Genomic DNA, 22,926 nt, shown 5'->3' on the forward strand with positions numbered 1-22,926 from the left:
CCCCTACAATTTTGCTGAACTTTCTTGGAATGAAAGTTCCAAATGGCTGTCTTCAATTAGTCTTGAGGAGGGTAGAGTACATTTAATACTATTTTTATGATACATTTTTAGTACCATTCCAGCTTTTTCCAATTTTTTTTATTGTACACCAATTGCCCGCCCACCCTGCATATACACCCGCAGAGGTTCAAGCCAAGTCCGTGAAGTATTTTGCCAAGCCAGCATTACAATTTGCTGATGCGAAGAAGAAACGATAATAAATGGAGTCTAATTTTTAACTCTCTTCTTGGCCTGAATCAATGACGATGTTTTACTCGCAATTTGGCAGGGACTATATGATTTTTGACACCCGAAAAAAAGGGACGAGGACAAACTCCAAGTAAAAGAGAGCTGAGCCCTAAAATAGCACAATTGCCTGGTAATGACAGAAGCCTGTGCTCCACGCAGCGTTTGTGATGGATTACACTTTTCTCATCTCCCAGAAATCTATATTTCAAATAAACGTTGTCCTTGGCAGCAGGTACATCCCTTTAATTACCCACAGACAATGTAAGCTTGTCTTCAAACATGTAAAAATAGAAGCTTTGTTAAAGCTCCATTTGCGGTCGGCAGAAAAAAAAGATTATCACAACAAATCGCTCAGATTCACTGTGCTGATTTTTTTACGGCCCCGTAAGGTTCAGCTGTGTTCATTCACGCAGCTTGCCCAAAGTGATGCCAACTAATGTTAAACTTGGACTTGGGCCCAATTCAAAGCTGAGGCCAGGGAGGATACATTTTGGGTGGTATTGTTCCGAACACTATACTAATGGATGTGCTTCCTGATACTTTGGCAAAAGATGCCCATATTTTGCTTTCGGAAACATTTTAACCGCTATGCCAAATGACGAAAATGTGAGGTGGAATTTGAGGACATGGTTGTACGTGAGAGCTTTTAAAGTGGGACATTGGGAGTTCCCAAAGGCTTCGGATAACAGCTGAAACACTTTCAACACAATCATTTGCATCACAACATTTTATTTGTAAACATCATAAGTGGAAATATTATCATAAGTATACACACGCATTAAGCTAATGGTTTCGACACTATAATGGCATTTTAGAGTTAAACAACTCTGCCAGTGACATTTTAGCCAATAAATGATCAGTTGGGAATTAAACAGATTGTAATTAAAAAAATAGATATTTGCCGAATTAGACTGACTAGTAACCAGTGATGATTATTATGGCATCCAGAGAATGTTTATGATGGCGCTAATATTGTCTCCTTTCTCCCTGGGAGTCGACGGACCCATGGAGCCCAGCGCAAGGAACTAATGAGATGATGAATGAGAGCATGGAGAGTGACAGAGGCTCGAGATCCACTGGTGACCGCTAATTCAAGGAGAAATTCATCAAAGTGGGCCTGTCCTCACATGCACCATCAGAAAACAATGCCGGGGTCGGGTGAAGATGAATGGAGGTAATTATCATCTCTACCTGGTCATTGGAAATCCTTTTCTTCTCTTCAGCTTCCTGGGCATCCTGCCTCAAATGCATAATCTGCACCAAATGCCCTTTTTTGAAAATACTACCCCTGATTCTTTATTTGTGAACTAATTCAACACATTTTTGTGTTGGAAAAATCCCTCACGAGTAACATAACTCATGGTAACACTTGGTTATATATTTGCCCCATTTTATCTCATTGTTTAAATCCTGAAGAGTATAATATTCTGGATCCAAATTCTATTTATTATTATTATTCTGCCCTATTTTTCCTCTTTCATCCATTTTTTTATTATTCTTTTATTTACTTTATTCCATTGAGCCAAATTCAAAATGTCAATTTCATTTAGGACATTACAAACATTTATTGTATCATTATTGTTATGAGTATTGTTTTAATTGTAATATTTTCTTATTTCAGTCACAAAATTTAACAAGGTATTCATTTGATATTGAGTTTTTTTCCTTCAGTCAACCCTATAAATAATCACAAATTGAGACAATAATCAAGACCTCTTCAACGTTTAATATTCTGAATTGATTTAAAATACATATTGTACTAAGAAAACATACATGATCTCCAATCAAAGAAGCATTTTGTTTGTCATCTTTATACAATGAGCTTCCTGTGGCCTTTTCATATATTCATATATTCGGGGTTTTCTTGTATAGAATCCAATGACGTCCAGACCGTCATGACCATCAGGTGCTGAGTCACAGCATGTTTACATCACACAGATAAAGATATCACACAACCCTCTGTTAGGAGATTTTATGTTGGGGGGGAATGTTGAGTACAACGGGGGAAATGAAGAAGTAGGGGGTGCATGTGGCACCAGGCTGGCGCCGACATCCTTCCGTTGCTCCCTTCGCCTTGCTACCGCCATCTGTCATCTGCGTGAACATCTGCACACCCAAGGTGCCCTTGTCACCCAATGTTAGAGCAGTATGTTTGCTTTTTCCATTAAGGAAACCTGGAGTGATTCACCACAACAAAACCAATTAGACGGATGGTGTCGTGGTGAAGCAGTTGGATTGCAAAGCTATATGAGATACATAGTTGCGTCCTCAGGCTACATTGTCATCATTGTCATCCGATTAACCAAATAATGAGAGTGGGCCTAGAGTTTTGCTTCTATATGACCATAGGGAACCCCTTTTAGGCAAATGTGGAGTTATGGAGGGATTTCATGTGCCAACAAAACAATCTGAAGTTCAGTGCTATTTGAGGTTTAGCTAGCTTGATTTCGTCATTTTGGTTCCGACTGGTCTACAGTGCTTATTTCCGCTGAATCGGAACTCCATATTTTCTTCTATTTTCTCTTTCTGTAGGTGCAATGAATACCCGTTATTTTTGTTATATGTTTAGTCGGACTGATTTGGTAGCAAGTGGAGTGTTTTGCTAAAAGCCGCGTGGTTTGCTAGCTGTTTATCGCATACGGTGCTGATTTGGATTACTGTGACAAAATGACAACAATATGTTCATTGGCCATCGATCTGAAGGATTATACGCCGATTCAGTGTTATTTTCTTTCCTTCACAAACCTTTGCAACATTCTGATCTTTCACACTAGCACGTCTTAGATCCGATGTTCTTTTTTTTGTCCGTCGCATGAAGCTGGATGTGGCTTTGCTACAGCTGCCTCTCCAATCAAGTGAACACTCTTAAGCACAAAAACTCATTCGTATATACGAATCTCACCACCATCTGCTTGGGGGTGAATTATTAAGGATGCTAGTTGTGTATTGGAAACAACAGCTGAGTGCGTTGACCACACTGGCACAACCGTTTGACACGCTGATGGATGTGCACGCACACTAAAAGATTGTCGGCCAAAACAGAAGAAAAGATTTTAAATGCCACATCAGCATGAAAGAAAAAAATGATAGACACTAATCTAAAGTGTTTGGAAAAGGGGAATAGGTAACAGACAGTGTATACAAAGAAAAAAGACGGCAAACAAACACGCTGAGAGCATTCAGCACGGGCCAAGAAGTGTCTGGCGGAGCAGACCATTCAGTGAAAAGAGCACCTGCATGCTATAAGAGTCTGAAACTCCAGTCCAAACAACTCTTTACAACCTTTACCGCCTCTTCTTTTCAGACTAAAAACAAGTTCCAAGCCAAAGACAGGACCCCCAACGCTCGCTAACTTGTTTACTTTTCCTTCCGTTCAGATATATCTTTGTCCTAATGGGCTCAATAGAAGCCGGGCTCGGCCCAGCAGCACCGGGTTTAATCGGGTTTTTAAGACCAGCAACCCGGCTTCGGTTCCGGCGCCACCCGCCGCGTTCTTAAAATGAGGCCCGGCCGCTACTTTATGGGGAGGATGCAGAGAGATCAGCCAACAGTATGTTTTCACTTTTAAGTCCAGTAATTCCAAATTTATTTGCTTTTAAATGTGTGTCTTTTTACTGCAGCCGTTCCAGGATTTGAAATTTATTTCTGTTGTGTTCTTTGTTATCGTTGCGCTCAGTTCCGTATGAAAATTTGAGACACTGACAAATCATGTTAGGCCATATATGTCCAGTATACAGCAACTCTATATTTCATCGTGAAATACAGTCAAAATTGTTAAGCATTTTAGTATGTACCTTAATATATGTGCTTTGCGGTCACATCAAAGACAAAAAAAAAAGCGGCTTGTTTCAATCATTTTGTCATAATGTTTAATTTCTGTCCACTGATATTTGAAATGGAAAACAAAGACAAAAAATACTACATGTCTTATAAAATTGAAATATAAAGAGGCAACGTAGAATTATTAAATGCACGAGTGAATTGACCTTGGCAAATACAGCACTTGCAGTTCCGGTGGAAGGATGGCTTTCTTCACGTTTGAAAATGTCCTTACGGCCCAACAAAAATCAGAAATAATACATCTCAAGGATAAAAAAAACTATTTGTATTCTCTATTAAACTGTCAAAAAAAATTCTCATTATATTCAAAACTAGTGACTTAAGACACTTAATAGAAACTAATATTTTTTTTAAATATGTATAAAATGTTCAACATTTGCATTTTTTTTCTCATGACACTATAATATTATATATCATATTTTTTTTCCACCACATTGAAAATTATTAATTAAAAAAAAGAAATCAAGTGACATAGAAGTTTGCAATCTAGGTCATTGGGTAGTTGTAAAAGAACGATACTGTACGCCGATGTTTTGAAATATATTGATTCAAGTGTGTGTCTTAAGTTGGGTTACTGTGGAAAACTAGGCTCATACGGCTATAAAGAGCAGGAAGAGTTGATGAGGCCTGAGCCGATCTTGTTGGCAGCCTCTTCAAAGTCTCGCTCTGGAACTCCTTGACCCCATTCCCCCTTGGACTTGTACTTTTTTTGGCCACTTCATCAATCCATCTGCCATCACAGTTAATCCGGAAAGTTCTATAAAGATGTCATACCTACAGTTAATGTCATTTCTTTTTGTTTTTTGACACTTTTTTTCATTGATACTTAAAGAGTGCACGATAGTGTCACACTGGTCTGACTGGTGGAAAGTGGAAAATAAGAAGGATGAATTGGGATCATTTAAAGATTGGCTGTAAGCAGACAGAGAGGGAAGTAAAACTCAAAGCAGATGGCGGAGCTGGCACCTGTTTTACTTTCAAATCTGTTTGTAGCCATTTTCCACATGTCTTTCGAAGACAAAAAAGCCTATAGTGCATATGATGCCAAAATAAGACACTTTCAGGTTTGAACCTTTTGTCGCTATGTGGTGGTTGAGTTTTTCAGACATAATTGGATGCACCCCTCTGAAGAGTAGCACATATAACAACCTATTTTAAATGTGTAAGCAAACAGCCTTTGACTCTCACTTTTTTTTTTTTACTAGGACGCAGACTCATGTAATTGCATGATCACGTCACAGTGATTTCTTTCATGTCCTTGCATGTTGACAGCCAATGGTGAGGTTATTTTGCGCCATGTTGTTTGTATCTGTTATTGTTCAATATGTCGAGTTGTCCAATCGAATTAGCCTTCCAAAACAAATCTGTGTCTCATAAAATGAAAATGATAAAATACAAATTGAAAGTGCCCTGTCTGCAGTCAAGAAAATTGTGTGAGCACATTTATTATTTCTTCAATAATAATAATAATAATAAATATGATGCTAATTTGCTGGGACTAAATGTAAAATTTTCATTCTAATAACCTGAAAATGCCAAATAGAAACTAAGAAAATTCTTCCACACTTACACCGAATAAAATACAATATTTAGGTTTTGTTGCCTATTTATGAAAATGTGTATGATGTTTTCTCTGATCTCGTGTTCTCCTATATAGATCCCAACTTTAGCTTTGTTTGAACCCCTCTAGGTAGATTCTCTGTCTAACCGCGTACCAGTTATTTTTTTTTTAGATTATTAATGTATCGTATGACTGTGCTTTAATTATCATTGATTGATTATTCATTACATGTAGACTAATCATAAAGCCACAATGGCTCCATGTCCGTGTAATTAATTTCATGAAGCTCTCATGAATCATCAGAGGTCATTCATTAGTTATCCATCTGTTAAGGCAGTGTTTTGTTCTCCCATGACAAGATTAAATTGTGTTTAAAAAAAAAACTGGAGTGTTCCAAAAGGTACCAGCAGAGTGTACCAGAGCACCCACATGTCTGGCCTTTTGGATCCGTTCAGCAAGACTGCACCAACGCCAACACAAAGGTTGAAGTGAGTTAGATTGTACACAAAATTTGTTGTCACCCACACAGTTCACCTAAAAAAACAAACCGGCTCCCCTGCTCTTTATTCCATGACAGTAAGCACAGATTGTACCCAAATTTGCATGCGAGCCAAAGTGGCCTGCAGTATTTGGAATTGAAACAATTACAAATAAACATGCATGACTCCTTTCCCCAGCTAATGGATTCGACTAGTTTAATAAAACAAAAATAAACGGATTTAATTTTCTTCCCCCAGGTTATTTTTCTGCCCTCATTTCCTAATTGTGGTGACCATGTTTGTTGCACGTGTTGCCTCTCAGTCATTTCTTGAACCCAAAAGAAAAATCAGTGTAGTCACACCAAGTCATTCCTCATTTGCAAACATCTGTCTGTTTTTGTGTTTGGGAATGGTTGCTCATGATCCCAATATAGAACATTTACGCGGACAGGTTATCCAAACAGGCTAATCTAACGTGTGTTGATGTCTGAACGCCTTGTGCAAAATTTGGGCTTCTTGCTATTGGTGATGCCCAGAAGTTGTTGCCATGCAACTCTATCTGGCACACACGCACACACACACACACACACATTTGCAAGAGAGCCAACAATGGTCTGCTTTATGAGGTGCCCACTGATGCCATGGTAACCTCCTCATTCTGGGCAAGACAGACTGAACTGTGTGCCAAAAAAATGCCATGGTGCCTTATTTTCCCCTTTCTCCAGCCACGTTGCCCAGAAACCTTTTCAAAGTTAATAAGTGAAACCAGTGGGCAGACAAATTACGACGGGTTGTGTGTGAGGAAGAGCAGAAGAGATGGTCAACTTTGCACTTTGGAACTTGCCTGCATAAATGAAGTCTTGAGTGGAAACATGGAGCTGCGTGATTAGAAATTCTAATGTCGTCCCCTAATCGAACACTGCAAGGCTGTTGTGGATCTGATTACAACCAAACCTTTTAAATTCTAATAGGAAAAATACGTATGTGGTAAATTTAAACTATTTGGACTAAATTAGAGGGACACAGCACTTATAATAGACTGCTTAAATTTTGTTCCCAACATTTACAGTGCCAGTGCATGTATTTGACATTTAAAAAAAAAAAATACACAGATTCTTTGTGTACCTTCTGCCATCTAGTGGAACAATATTTCATCGTTATTAAATCTAACTCACTGGCATATTGGATGAACAGATATTTGTAGTAAATCAATACTTTTCTGACCAACTTTGATTCATTTGCATGATGATCTTGATAACTAATTACCACAAACACTGCACAACACATTTTTTTTATAAATATGAATTGAATTCCAACCCACATTGTATGTGAAATCTAACTAAGATGTGCTCACACGAGACGGACTGACTAAGAGCCGCGACTTGACAGCTCACACTGTATGTTTGAAACATTGCTGTTCCACTTCCTGTATATCTTGTCAGCTGTCAAAACAAATCAAGAAGGCTAACAACAAATCTACAATATGTGCCTTGTAAAAAAATTGCTGCATGAAAATAATACACTTTTAGATGAAATTACTGTTTGCAAATTAACTTGACGCTCTATATATGTTCGCTAATGTACGTATAAGCCTTGGTGTGAATTGAGGGTGGGGGCAGTGAGTGGGGTTGCTTCCCCCCATTTCCATATTACCGCGGGTCATCTGGGCACGGCGCCAATCCCGGTGCTTTTCGACCCCGCCGAGGCCTAGCAAGATTAAAAACAGCACTGAATCATGGCTGGAAGCTCCAGACTGATGCAAAGTGTGGAAGGGAAAGGCGGAGAAATGGGCTGGGTCGCACAATAGGTCATCGAGCGCTTTTAAAAATCCCAACCCGTGCCAAAAGCGCCACATTGAGCCCGACTATCGGGCCGTAACCGTCCTTTTTAATTGCCGCTCGCCACGCATTTCATCACCTCTTGTCAACTCCGGCGGATGTATAACACGGAGACGAACGCAACATGTACTCATCGCTCGGGGAATACACGCCATGATAATAGCCCTCTCTTCACAAGCTGTTTGTTAATGAAGTCATACATAAACATACAGCTGTGCATCGTGATGGGCAAGAGGAGAGAAGGCGCTAAAGAGTGAAGCGAGCCGCGCGCACGCACGCACAAGCTAGCTGGCAAGAACCGCTGACGACGTGATCAAATTGATACAATGCGTTGGATCAAATGTGACCATCCATTGGATTGAGCACACCAACACAAACAAAAGGGCCTAAGCCATTCAGCTCAGACATTTCTTCTTTATTTCCTATAACAAGCTTGACTAAATCAAATCCACAATAATGGAGTCCATGTGTGCCGCCGCCAAGTGTTTACAACCACTGTAGAAAATGACTTTTTTTTTTTGTTTGTTTGTTTTTATTATTTGATCAGCCACAGATTCCCCTCCGTTTTTGAATGCATAGAAACAAGAGAAAGGCTTAAGGGCTGAGTTTCATGGACTGAAAAGGGGATTTTATTTGACATCTATTGCAGCATGAAAAAAAAAATAACAACCATGTTAAATCAATGAGTTCTTAAACTCACGATGTCAAAACTTTTTTAAATGCGTAAGAGATGTTTCTTCACCACACGGCAAACTGAGGACTCGCACAAACCTACAAAAATGATCTAAAATTTCATTTTCCATTATGTGTTGCTTCATACATCCATGCAGGGAACCTCAATATGTTGCTTCAGGGTTGCCGCTTCAGAGTGCACATGGCAGAAGGAGCATTTGGACCAGCAAAGCGAGAAGCACAGCTGCTTGGACAGGACTCTGTGGCATTTCTGTGTCCCCTCTTTCTCCAAACACACACATAGTACATACAGAATATACTCACACACACACACTCTACCACTCAAGCTGTAGCAGCATCCTACTAACACATAGCTCCTAAACACCCCCACTTTCTCCCCCTATTGACTTTGTTGACATATTCATATTTTTATCAGCAGCCCCAAGAAGAGGATTCCGGCGTGGGAGGCAGCGTGGCAGTGTGGAATGGCGTGGGAAAGGTGGCAGCTGTGTTATGACTTTTCTGCCAGGTCATGGTGCATGGTAGGATGGATGCCTCCTGTCTCTGCTTGACTCTGTAATGACCAATCAGTGTGTTTGTCTTCCCTTCCTCTGTCATTTTATGCTGGGAAATATGTCGCAATGGTTCATGCACGCTTGGTGTTTACCATATTTAAGTCCACTGGGAAAAACAAAGTTTTGACTTTTGTGAGTCAAAAATGATGGCTCACTGATGGTGATTTAATTTGTTAACATGTTGATGAGTTGTGATACTTTATTAACTTTCTGCTTAAATCTAGTCACAAGATACTTTGGATGGAGACATTAACATGATTGACTACATCAAACATATCTAGGTCTTATCCCAAAGGATGTGAGATTTTAATTTAAACCCACCAGAGGAAGTTTTATTAAGGCCGTGATCCACTCACGAGACATCAATCTATGTTTAGTTTTCGTTTTAAACATTTTCTAACCGCCTTTTTGTTATTTTCACCTTTGACCTCTGCATCCTTAATTACTGTCTCCTGCGTGTGTGGCGTTCAGGTAAATTATCCCCGATTCTACAGTGACAACATCAATCATGCCTATCTCTTGACATATCTTTTTTTATTTATTATTTGTGCAACGTGCAGCGTTGATCAGAGAGGTGTCTCGAGGCCTGACACAGTTTGTAAACCCTCGGGTTCCTCTCGGTGCCAGCCTGCAACACTCGCCGTTATATAGGGCAGAAGTAGACCCTCTTGCTTGGATGGGTGGGAATGTGCTGGGGATGGGGGGGGGGGGAGTCATGGAGGGATGGCAGCCAGAATTGGGGCCCCATGCAGGGATGTGGGAGGAGGGGTTTTAGGGTGCTAGGGGGCACAGAGAGGGGCATAGGCTGGGTATGGGCAGCCTGGCAAAAAGAGCAGCTCTCCATCTGCGCCACTCAATGCGTCAGCTCAGTAGCATACACATTGTGCAAGTTGTGCACCCAAGCCACTCGATAGACTTTTTTTAGGATTTATGTTTTAGACATAGTTAGAGGAAGGCTCTTATTTACATCATTTCGTATATTTGCAGAATGTAAACACCAGCTATAATGGTTCGTTTTAGCACCAGTAAGTCAATTCCCAAATTGATGATGTCATTATAATTGCCATTTATCATGGTTGGTAATAGATTAAAAAAAGAAATCTTTATCAAATCTAATCTAATTTGGTACATGTTTGCAGGGGAGGTGTAATATTCAACACAAGTTTCTGCCAGATCTGATCCAAATTGCACATTTGGTAGCAATTTAATGGAATCCCATTTAACATGTTGAGGAGAATACAGTTTATCTCTGACAAATCTTATCAGATCAGCTTGTCATTTGTCATGCTTATGTTGGATCTTATTATCCATTACACAAGAAATTCTGGATCTTAGTAAACATCAGTGTCCTTTTAGCTATTAAGATCTGAAATTATTGTGGGTTCACTCAATGATTTGGAACGTCGGTAAATGGTTACGGTGCTTGTGTTGAATATTTATTTATTTCATATTTTGGGGGGAGGTGGCTTTGTTAGTTTTGGTTCCGAACCTGTTATCAGGTAATTAAAAATATTGAACCTTTCATTTTCATGGCAGTTTCTCGCCGTTTTTTTTAGATTTAACGATCAGATGCATCCCTCCGTTTCTTTCATCTCTCTCCACCCCCAGACAGACCCTCCCATCGGTGGCCATTTCTTTCCGTCTGGCTCGTCCCCTTCCTTTCACCCGGGTGACCCCCGCTACCGCCTCAGAACATCTTTCAGTCTGCTTTCCCAAACCACCGTTGGTCGCCACCATCCTATTTAATGGCACCCGTGTCTGGTTATCTCCTGTGCTCTTCCGACTCTTTCTTTGTTTCCAACAACGCAGATCATTTGCTTTTATTTCCCCTTGATTCTCCTCTTTTGGTGCGCTGCAAGCGCACAGATGTCTGGCTTGGCCTGCAACACCTGCCTCGCCATGTGTTACTACCAAGTGTTGCCTTCGACTGCAGCAGTGCCCAGTGTTCATGTGTGTGTATGTGTGTTTTTTTTTGGGGAGGGGATGGAGGAGTGGAAACCACAGAGTGGATTAGTCATGAATATTCATGTTGTTGTGGGTATACGACCAAATAGAAAATTGTACCACAGAGAAGACTCCACCCTTGGAAAAAAAAGAGGGACTTAAAATTTGGGTTAAAAACTGACCCAATTTTACTCAACTTCCTGAAAAACTTTTTCAATAATATTAATAGGCCCTCCCTGTGTGGAGTTTGCATGTTCTCCCCGTGCCTGCGTGGCTTTTCCTCCGGGTCCTACGGTTTACTTGCACATCCCAAAAACACACACACAGACCTGCAGGGCGAAGTGCTGAAATTAACAACTCGTGATGCAGATGAATGATTGGTTGAGCCTGGGGCTTTGCTGATAGCTGATTGGCTCCGTGGAGGATTTGTTGAACTGACATGGAGAGGAGGCTATGTAAGTGTGCAATACATGTGTGCTTGGATCTCTCAGGGTATCCCACACACTCGTTCGTCTCTTATCAGGCAAGCACAAGGCCCCGCTAGACGAGTAGTGCTCTCAGCAGAGCTGGACTACCAGCGAACTGTTTTATCTTCTACTGGCAAAGACGTCTTTTATAGGTCTGATTAACTCACGGTGCGACTGCCTCGTCTAGGGCGGGATAATGAGAAGTGGTGTGTAATTGTGATTGTAGATATACGCATATTTTCCGATTGCTGTTTGTTTTAGTGCCATTTAGGTGTACTAGTAAGTTGTTATTAATTTTATTGCAAAGTTACAATTATTTACAGCTACAACCAAACGTTTCCCGTCAAGCCTACTATGAAACAGTCGGGAGCAATTGTAGACTTTTCTGCCAGTCTTGTTCTTGATTTACTTATTGAATATTGTTTTAGAGATAGCCCTTTTTTTCTTTTGACTGTCTCTCCACCTTATAAAATGAAGCGATAGAATTTCCTCTGGTTTTAAGTGCAGCCTATACCACCAGAGAATGTCATCTGTGGGGTGGGGGGGAATGAAGGGATGAGTCGACGAAGCCTCCCAATATCCTCCACCCTACCAACACCATAGGAGAAAGCAGAGCTGGTATAATCTCCTTTTTTGGCACTCCATGAAAGAGAGAGGAACAGCCACAAGGGTCTTGGTCCACTTAGATGTGCTGCCCCTCACCCCAATGGTCTACATGTTATCATCTCTTTCCCGCTTTTTTTCCCCTGCTTCTCATTCGTCTTTCAACTTTGGTCTCAAACATATCACACTTTTTTCATTTAAAGTACTCTCAGTTTTGGGCAAAGGGTATAAAGGGTGCTCTTCATTGTTTGTCAGGTGCTCATCAAGACACAAAAAGATGCAAAATTTAACACAATGACATCAGTGGTATCAGTGGAGGAAATAATTCAGATTGGCAAAATGATCAATTGTAAGACATTTTAAATTGAAAATCTACAATTTATATGACTGTGCATTTGGTTGATTTCCATCACTGCATTATTGGACGGAATAGATAAGATGCGTTTTGCTTGCCTACATAAATCACAAAAGTGAAGTTACATTATCCTCATGTCAAAGGTCATGATTATTCATCGTTTTCTTTTTTTGGTGAAGTGATTGGCATTCCTGAAATCATCATGATGGGGTGTAAGGATTACACCTGTTAATTTAGGATGTTGTAACTTGATGATGATGATGATGATGGCGACAGCAAAGCAGTGACATAATATTGCCTGAATCATGTTAGAATGTTTTGAGAAAACAAGGAAATACATTTTTTTTCTGTGTGTGCAAAAACATTGTGTATTTGTTTTAATTGATAAGTTAAAATGAATGGACAATTAACAAAATAGTAAAACGACTCATTGGTTCTTTCTTTCTTTCTTTCTTTCTTTCTTTCTTTCTTTCTTTCTTTCTTTCTTTCTTTCAGTTCCATTTTAGTTCCATTTTAGTTCAATCGATGTTTTTCGTGTATTTTAATAGATTTCTGAAGCCGCGTGCACGCTGGCCTCCAACCATAATGGCTACTTTATAAGCAAGTCAAATGCGTCCATTCGTTCACAACGAAATGAGAGAATAGAGGCGGTTGTGGCGGGTTCGAGTGGGTCTGCCAAGGTCAACATTCTTAAATGGACCGTTGCCCAGTGGATCTTTTGTCTCAAAAGTTGATGTTAAAAGCCCAAGCCAAGACGACACAAATGGGCCTTGCAGCGTTCGGTGCGTGCACGCGCATTAATGTTTGCGCGTCACATTGTCATTACGCGCGATACGGACAACTTATCTAGCTACACAAATTTAATATATTTTTTTTTTAATGCATGTTGTTGCGCTCGCATTGCACGCCCCTTTAAGCAGGTTTTGGGATAGGCCTGTTACATAACGATGCCAAATAAAAGAACAAATATTAGTGTGAGAACATAAAATACAACATAAATCCGTTCGCTAAGAAGATTATTAAATTGCCGTATTATGATTTTAGGCCTTATGTTTATTAGACCATAAGGACTTTTTTTTGTTTTTTTAAATCAGAGTACGTCCAAAATCGAGCCAATTAAACTTTTGAGGCTTAATTAAAATATTAGTCTGATGCAATTGTATGTTTTATTTGTCCTGTTTCGTTAATTTCACATTGAACATCATTTATATAGCGCACGTGCTGTGGCAAAAATATGTTTTGCATGCGTATTTAATTAAAACCAAATTATTTCCTTGGCTGGACATGCCATCACGTTAATATTAAGACCCTAATTCATTTTTAATACTTACTCTCTTCAAAATTAATTGTGTCATAAATAAAAACAGAAATACATTCTTGTTATTTAAATTCTTAAGCAAATTTATACAAAGTGGATTTGGACCTCATGGACATGGATATAGTTCTGTATTTGTACATAAATTATATTACAAAATATTTAAATGCTTATTGTATATACACACCTATATTTTGAAAATGAAAAAAACCCCAAAAAACTATTTTTTAATTTATTTTTACTATTTTGCATCTCGTACCTTTGCACATCCATTCGATGCTTTTGGCAGAGGGACCAAACCCACAGGGCCTCAAAACGTATAGTGACAGACAATCCATCATGTCAATACGTGTTTAATTTCAAGAAATTTGTCCAAGACGCATTACGTATCATTTAAAACGAGATTGACTCGAGGTGCAAGATCTTGCTCGCGTCTTAGATTTTAAAAGCTATATGTAAAATCAATCACATATTCCCTCTAGCATCCTTGTGGATCACATGGGATGCTCTGACACTTCCTTACGATTTGGTTATTTTAATCATCGACATGACTTTTAACATCTCCTTTTCCTTCTATCGCATTTCGCCCTCCATCTCAAAATAACGCGTTTTCACCCGAACCGATGCTCGCTCGCTCGCTCCCTCCCGTCCACGCGACAGAGTGCGTCGGCCTGGAGCTGCCCCTATAGCTGCGCTGTCGCCGGTGCGGGCTCGCTAATCCCCCTGCGTCCATGCTTTCCTCTGAGCCGGTATTTAATTCCTCTAAACCCCCAGCTGCCGCCCTGCTTCCTCACTGAGCACGACAGACTGCGCACCGCTGCGGTTATTAATAATTCAGCCGCCCTTCGCTCCGCGGCCACAGGAGGAGACCGCGCGTCCTCCCTCGCCTGCTTGGTCCAGCTTCTGGTGCTTGCGCGCGTCGCGTGCTGTCACTCGGTTTTGCACGATCGCGTCTAGATTTCTTTATTCTTCAATTCACTTCCATCGCAAATCGCCAACGAAGGAACACCGCGCTTGTCGTGGCCACCGCGCGCCAGGCTCCGGAGATCAAGCCCGAAGCTCTTCGGAACTTTTCCCCGCACGTGGAGCGAGTTGGACCGCAGTTAGTGGGAAGCATGCAGCTGGTTCGAACCGGTGAGCGGGTCGGCTAACGAGACTCCACGATTCACGCTGCAAGCCAGAGAGATCTTTCTCTCTTGACCGCCAGCCGAATTTGATGGAAATATGACGCACCTTGCATGAAGAAGTCAGCAAGCAGACGACTTGGATTACAGCCCGCAGTTTACATTAAAAACAACAATGTTTACCAAACCGGGTTTGCTTCCGGTATTTTAAGGCCAAGCTGAACGAGAAACCGAACGCTTTCTTTTCTCCCACAAACTTTTTTTTCTTTTTTTTGGAAGCCAAACTTTTTTTTCAGAGTGGAAAATGGGTCTCTGAGAGGGTTTTGGCATCTTTCCCTACACCACAATGGTACGTGCTGTGTAAACCAATAATTTGCTCATTTGTGCAGTCAGCTTTAAACGTGATTGTAGCAGCGCATGCATTTAATGATGCTTGGGGTTTATTGTTAATAACTTTGTATGCTTATATGGTGCAGAGGTCCCATCACATCACGTTTAAAAAGATATACCTAACAGACCTTGTTGTATTATTTAGAAATATCCTGTCTGCTTTCTCAATCTCTCTGAGCTGTCCTGATGACTGAAGTCTTAATAAGCCTCCACCCTTCTATTAATAGTTCCATATATGATATGCACTATCATATCATACGGTGTAAGCAGACAACCAAAAGGCGCCCTACAAGTTGAGTAAAGGTTGTTGACATGTCAAGTGCTTGCAAAGTCAAAGTTATCTTTGGAAACTTGGCTGCAAGTGGAGCTTTCAACGATGCACCGTTTTTTTTGGGGTGTAATTATGCAAAATGTGTCCATTCTGCATGTTGGTTACTTGTGAAATTCATTGACCAGGCAATTTTTGTGATATTACTCATTCTAACCAATTCCAGATAAAAAGCCCTTTTCTCTTATTTGCTGAAATTGGCAGAAAAACCTCACTCACAGTAAGTCAGCCTATCACAAAAAAATGTGTGCAGTTTACAGATGAACTGTGATATATAACTTGCACATCATTGACCCCTAGATGAGTTCTATTTTCTACTTTTTCCAGCGTTGAACTTGAGCCAGTTGTTCAGGGAACCTCCCACATACAACCTTCTCAAGTTCCAGGAAGACATCTTATTTGCACATGAATATGGGAGATTATTAGTATGAATAATTATTTGTTTACAAGAATCCGAGCTAATGTGGCAGATGTTCAAAAAAAAAAAGCTCCTTGGTAAAAAGGATACAGAATTCAGGACAAGTCTCGTGTGGGATTATCTTGCCTTGTAAGTCTCCTGCTATCCGCATCTTATTTTTAAAATAACAGCAAAAGTCGCAGCAAATAATTTTGCAGTGTGATGAAGTATGTGTTGAACAGTGTGAGGTTTCTCTGGAGGCGGAATCCTTCACAGTGACATACAAACACCACTTGGATGATTTATATCTGCCACTATAGTGACTTGTCCAAATATGCTGCAGAACAAATGGGATGTTTAACCTCTTGCCCGGTCGCCCTCAAAAAGTGGTATGTTGAAAAATTCTGGTTCAAAAAGTTAGAAGATAACACCCAAACAAGCCAAATAAGAAATATTTTACGATTGACTGTTTCATTAATATCTTGGGCAAGTGTAAGTGCCTTATTTGTGTTACTATACACACAGTGGCGGAACTAGAGGGGGGGCCGTAGGGGAACTTGCCCCCCCCCCCCTGAAATATGCTTGCCCCCTCCCTCCCCAGGTATCAGTTGAGTTAATTGACTTTTGTATCTTCCTTTTTTTTTTCAGGGATTTTTTTTTCAATGATAATTGAGTCAATTCATTAAGTCAAGCAAGTCAGTAGATCAGAAGTTGATGTCGTATGAGGTTTGACATACGTCTCTCAGGAAGGCAGTCATTCCTTACCCCGTAATTTCAAATTGTATGACTTGAGGGGCATTTCCGTGTGTGTGTGTGTGTGTGTGTGTGTGTGTGTGTGTGTGTGTGAGGCCTGCACCATGATTAGCGGTTTGTACAGTGTGATTGCTGTCTTGGCCGTCAGTCATCCCCGCACAGAATGTACACCGAATCGTTACGCTGTTAGCTTGACGTTTTCCTGGAAAAGTAAACTTTTTATGCAAAAGATGTCATTTAAAGGGGGGGAACTGGGTGGCGTCATTGATTTTTCTTATAACATTGCACAAACCACATCAGAAGTTAGAAGGATAAGAAAAACACTCTAAATTAGTGCTGGAACGCAAAGCTCATGATTTAAAAGAGATTAAATCCACACCGTCTTTCCAAACCAATATTGCTCATTATTATTTATTCGTTGTACAAAGAGTTTTTAAGAGTCAGGCAATGTTCTATGATACTTAACCTGTTCAGGGTCATGAGTTGCATTGCACTTTATTTGTGTTTCTATACACACAGGGGCGGAGCTAGAGGGGGAGACTGCTGGGGAGTTGTCCCCCCCCTTCCTATTCAGTCACAGAGCACATACAGTACAGTATTTGCATTTGCACTATTGCTGAGTGGCATGTGAAAAAATGCTGAACAAGTCAGACTCATTATGAATCAACTGACTTCATTTTTGTCACATACACACCCTTTGATGACACGTAAGGAAGAGCGACAAGACTTCATGCATTTTACATTGCTGGAGTTTTGCAGGATAGACTGAGGTCTTGTGCAAAGTTATGAGTGATGGCGGGTTTCTCTCTGAAGTTGCGTGCGGCGTATGTGGTTTCATTCGGAATTGTATGACTGTTGGAAAATCCAAATTGAGTGGCTTCACTGTAAAAGCAATTTAGGTGTAGAGCATGTGAATTCCCCCTTGTAACTCGGTAAAATACCCATTTAAATTAAAAGTTACAGGAAGAACACCCATTTCACTTTAAATAATTAAATATATTAAAAATACTTTCCCCACCATTCAAGCGTTTAGAATTAAAGCACACATCACACACCCGATTTCTCGTCAGGCTAAAATTAGCCAAAATGGAATTTTAATTCATTTCAATGGGGAAACAATGATTTGATACACAGTGACAAACATTCATTTAGTCAAGATGTTATAGTACTTCACCATTACAAATAAAGACACATGTTTTCGCAATGTTAAGCAGTCTTACTTGGTCTCACAGCTGATAACACCGTTAACACTCTCTCACAGCTACCCCCCCTGCTTCAATTACTTTGTCAAGACTTAACTCTCACATTAATTGGTTTCACAGGACATCCAGGCGGCACACCAGCTGTGTAACAGAGTCATTTGAATCCATTTAATTTGGGAATGACTAGCTGTCTTCTGCTGTGTCATTTGAATTTGAAAATAAAATCACAGCAACAATACATGTATTTTCTCTCTTCTCCATCCTCTTTAGGGCTTTAATGAGGAATTAGAGCCAATAGCATTATTCATTACACAGTGCTTGCCAACTATTTATCACTGCAACAATATTAGCATATTTGTTTGAATTTCCAGCACCTTTTTTTCCCCCCCATAACCAGGTTTTAGCATTTTTAATAATCTGGCATCGAGTGTGTCTCACCAAACCGAATGCTGAAGCAAGACCAGTGGCAAGCCCCAGAAACATACTAAAAATCTTTTTTAACACATACACACACTCTGCTCTAATTACCGCCTCCCTCCCTGCGCCCTGCCTCGTATTGCTCACTCCTTAGATGCAGGTGTAAAATATCACATTTTCTCAGCAATTCTCCCTGGGGTGGCGCTGGCTTGGGCTCACACAACACCAATTTCCCCTTTCATTTTTTTTTTTCTTTTTCTCGACAAACAACGTCCTCCTCCCCATCCTTCCCGTACTTTGATGTTCCTGCCACATCTGCGCAGGTTTGTTAGCTTGTTAGCAGGTGAAGAATGAGGACGCAATTAAGTTGGAATGAAGTGGGACGAGGCAAGGTGCATGTTATGTCCTCGCGGAAGGCGAGTTCTCTGATGCTCCGGAAAGCGCCCAGCTCGTGGCAATCGGAGGGCTGTTCGCTAATTGTGAGGGTACCTGCCTCTCGTGATCGTTTGGAGACTGTTGAGACCCAGGTGGTTTATGAGCTGCTGTGTGAAGTCTGAGCGATGGCGAAGGGTGGGCCGTATGTATATGTGCTCTGATTAATCCAGCGCCATGAAACCTGGCCAACTTCAGCATCCCTATTAAGAGCTGTCATGCTTTATGAGAGGTGGAGATAACAGGCAAGCAGATGAGACTACCAGATTAAGACTGCAAACTACTGTACTTACTTTAATGCGGTCAAGTTAGATATTTTCAACAATCAGTATTGGTATCGGGTTGGCAGACGCCAGTCGCTGGGTCTCGCTTAAAACCAGGAAATGTGCATAGTCGTTAAATCTGCGACAAAAACATGCTTTTCAAAATTCCAATCACAGCAAAACCAAACGCTGACAGTCGGAGATTCATCAAAAGTAGTCGCTGAACCCATCATGACAGTTAAATCTGGAATACACTGGACTAAAATCCTGAAGTAGCAAATCCAGATTGAGAACGCAAAACTCAATTTGTCCTTAGGCACATTGTGTAGCTACATTTTAGCCGGTGCTTTGAATTTTGCCGCCTCTGCTATAATGTCATCGGTTATCTTTAACTCAAACTAGACTAAAATGTCACAAGTGTAGTCATAAAACTTGACTAGCCTAAAAATAGCATGCGCAAGACTTGAAACAAATACTGGGCAAAAATGCTGAAGTAGCAAATCCAGATTCCGAAAGTAGAAATTTGTCCTTAGCCACAATTTAGCCAGGTGCTTTGAATTTGCCACCTCTGCTATAATGTTATCTTTGACTCAAACTAGACTAAAATGTCATAAAACTTAAAACTAGCCTAAAAATAGCATGCACATGACTTGAATCATAGACTAAAATTAAAACAGACCGTCAACAATAACACTGACACATAGCGTGCTAAGGCGGCCATTGCTGTAGGGAGCTCCGTCAAACAAAAGCAATCACCCTTCATGAGTGTTGACGGTGATAAAAAGATAATCGTCTTTAATATCCCTTTTCACCTTTCATGTTTACTTATGTCTTCAGCCTACTCGAACCTGATTTGTTGTGTGCGAATCATTTCTCACTGTTCAAACGCTTAACAAAAACAGGCACTTGGAATTGCTAGTCTGCCTTCTTTTCAGCTACTCTGTGATTATAAACAGAGTAAAATATATCCCTCAGCTGCTCCGGCCAGTTTAAGAGCTTAAAAGAAAGCCCAGAGAAGTTGACAAGGGCAACATTTAGTGGGACAAATGGTTTCCCTCCAGTGTTATCCCACCAATTGACGATGACAAGAGAGGATGGATGCTGAGGCCCAACGCCATGCGCCATGTTTTCGCTTCCATTATTCCGCTTTCACATTTACGCAAAAGCTTCATGTGGCTCGTGCTCGACCGGCTACGAGCGATGCCGACTGCGCTGAACAAAACCAATGTTGATCTTGCCCTAATCATTCCGACCTCGTACCAAAACAAACTGAGTCGATTCACACAAGAAGATGCCCTTCCTGTGTTTGAGTCAAAGGGAAAAGGCTCGAGCCGTAACCTCTCATTCAGCCGGATATGAATAGCTTGTGTCTTTCGCACTCAAACCACAGCGCGCTTGGCCAGAATCTGAAACTTATTATAGTTGTGTGTTTATGTATGTGTCTGTTCATGTATTTGTTCAAGTGCAATCCCGTGTCATAGTTTGCACATGTGCGTGTTTCTGCATATGTAACGGCTTAAGTGACCTAACGTTTTCTTTGATTATATATATAAAATAAAACAAATGCTGACATGCCAGTTAAAATAGCATAACTTGGTTGTTATGAGATACTGTTCCAATTTCGGGTACATGTTTGTTTCTGATGACGACGTAACAAGTCAGGGAAATAAGATTGGCTGTCCTCATGTGCTCTACCCAACAATTCATTTTAGATTTCCTTGTCTTAACTCTTGAGGTTTCTTCTTCTTTTTTTTTTTTTTTTTTTTACTTGGCAACTTCCACATTCACCTAACACAGGGGTGTCAAACTCATTTTTTTCGCGGGCCGCATTGTAGTCATAGCTTCTTTCGGAGGGCCATTATGACTGTCAACCCAAATAAATGTAGGAGCACCTCATATTATATACAGTAAAAGCGATAAAACAAACTGACAAATAACTCGTTTTCAAATCAGACGAGTAAAAACTGGTCAAATATATATAAAAAAAAGAGATTATTGAAAGTGAAGACAATTTGCAATTCTAGTAATGACACGAATTTGATGCACAATTTGTCTTCGCGGGCCACATAAAATGATGTGGCGGGCTGTATCTGGCCCCCGGGCCTTGAGTTTGACACCTGTGACCTAACAGGTTCAGCTGATTAAAAACAAAACACTCAAATTTAATTCAGTCTGACACGTCCCACGGCAGACAAAGTACTTTGGATGTTGTATTTACACAAAGACAAGTCATTTTAACTACAACAAAAGAAACACTACAAAGTATTTTTGAAAAAAGGAAAGACCTCCACCAAGGCTGCAAATCTGTGTCCTGTAGGTGGCGATAATATATATATCAGTCGGACGTATGGCGAGTGTATGTGTACATGTGTGCATGACTTTCTCTGTGTGTGAGTATGTGTGTGTGTGTGTGCGGGAATGATTTTTGCTGAATCAGTGAGCAATGCAGGTGAAATGGCAGCGGCAGGAAATGCCATTGTGCTGGAGTATTGTGTGTTGCCACCACAGCTAAACACTTTGCTCTCCATTCAAGTTGCAATGAGAGATTGGCTTCGGCCCTGCACAGCTCATGGCAACACGCTCACACACATTTCTGCAGAGAGAAACAGAGAGCAGAGCAAGAGAAATTTTAATATGATTATTTGAATGATATGTGATCAGATGTGGTGGGACTGTTTCACTTTTTGATCTTTCGTAAGCGTTTGCCATTGAAACTGCTGTTGAACAGTGTGCAAAAATATTTGGCCATCTTTACAGCTGTTGTTTTAGCAATGCTATGATGAACCTATAATTATTCATCACATCCACTAACGCTCAAAAGGAATTGAAATTAATGTTAGGTTTTATTGGTGTTTGGTTATTTACGCAATGTGTTTATGCAGTTTGTTTACAGTGGAGACATGAGAGAGCAGCGATGGTAAACGTGACGTTGCGACTCGATTCCTTTATGTTTTTTACCTCAATCAGTTTAAATCGATTCTGAATCGATTTTCGATGAATCGTTACATCCCTGCTACTGTTTAAAAAGTCATAAATACACAACACTAGGGGTGGCCTAATACTTTTGTACACTTTGGATACTTGTAAGTATATGAAGAAATAACTGTTGTGTTATTATTTCAGGCAACCGAAAACTTTCTGTTGAATGAAGAACCCTCCAGAGGTCCTGGGATGCCTGAATGCTTTGTTGTGTCAGATTCATACAGGGTATGGATTATTATTATTATTATTATTATTATTGGTATGAATGATGATGATGATTATTGATTATTATTATGAGTCATTGCTTATTATTGTTATGACGGACAGTTGGCGTTCAAGCTCTTGATAATTGCCACAATTATAACGTCATTCACAGTACTATAAGTCAGCTGCAAGCCATTACAATCATTATTTCCACACGCACATTCGACGAAAAGGGGGCCCTTGCAACTTGCGCAAAATCCCCCCTCATGGCCAACCCCCCCAGGATTGAAAATGATCTTATATGAAAAGAACAGCAAAGACTTTAAGGAAGTTGATTTCCAGATTAAAATGGTAGAAATGGAGAAACGATGGGTTGAGAGGAGAAAGACGACTGGGATTACGATTGCTAATGAGATGGGAGCCGCAGTTTTTTTAGGACGCAGCCTTTTGTTTTCACTGAGCTCAGACTCACGCCAAGTCTCACAGAGAATCTGGTT

At 40.4% G+C, this 22,926-nt stretch overlaps 1 protein-coding gene across 4 annotated transcripts in view; it reads left to right on the forward strand.

The window, feature by feature from the left end:
• The first annotated feature begins 14,689 nt into the window (after positions 1 to 14,689).
• nfixb (nuclear factor I/Xb) overlaps positions 14,690 to 22,926 on the forward strand; it is a 93,972-nt gene continuing 85,735 nt past the window's right edge. For 2 of the 4 annotated variants that reach the window (XM_037256347.1, XM_037256350.1), the window contains exons 1-2: positions 14,690 to 15,410; positions 22,367 to 22,450. In XM_037256347.1, coding sequence (XP_037112242.1) covers positions 15,408 to 15,410; positions 22,367 to 22,450 — 87 coding nt within the window. In that variant the 5' untranslated portion in view covers positions 14,690 to 15,407. The remainder of the gene's footprint in view (positions 15,411 to 22,366; positions 22,451 to 22,926) is intronic. The other 2 variants (XM_037256353.1, XM_037256365.1) reach the window with 2 other exon arrangements.

This window comes from Syngnathus acus, chromosome 8 (genome assembly GCF_901709675.1).
Source record: "Syngnathus acus chromosome 8, fSynAcu1.2, whole genome shotgun sequence".
Taxonomy (NCBI): Eukaryota; Metazoa; Chordata; class Actinopteri; order Syngnathiformes; family Syngnathidae; genus Syngnathus; species Syngnathus acus.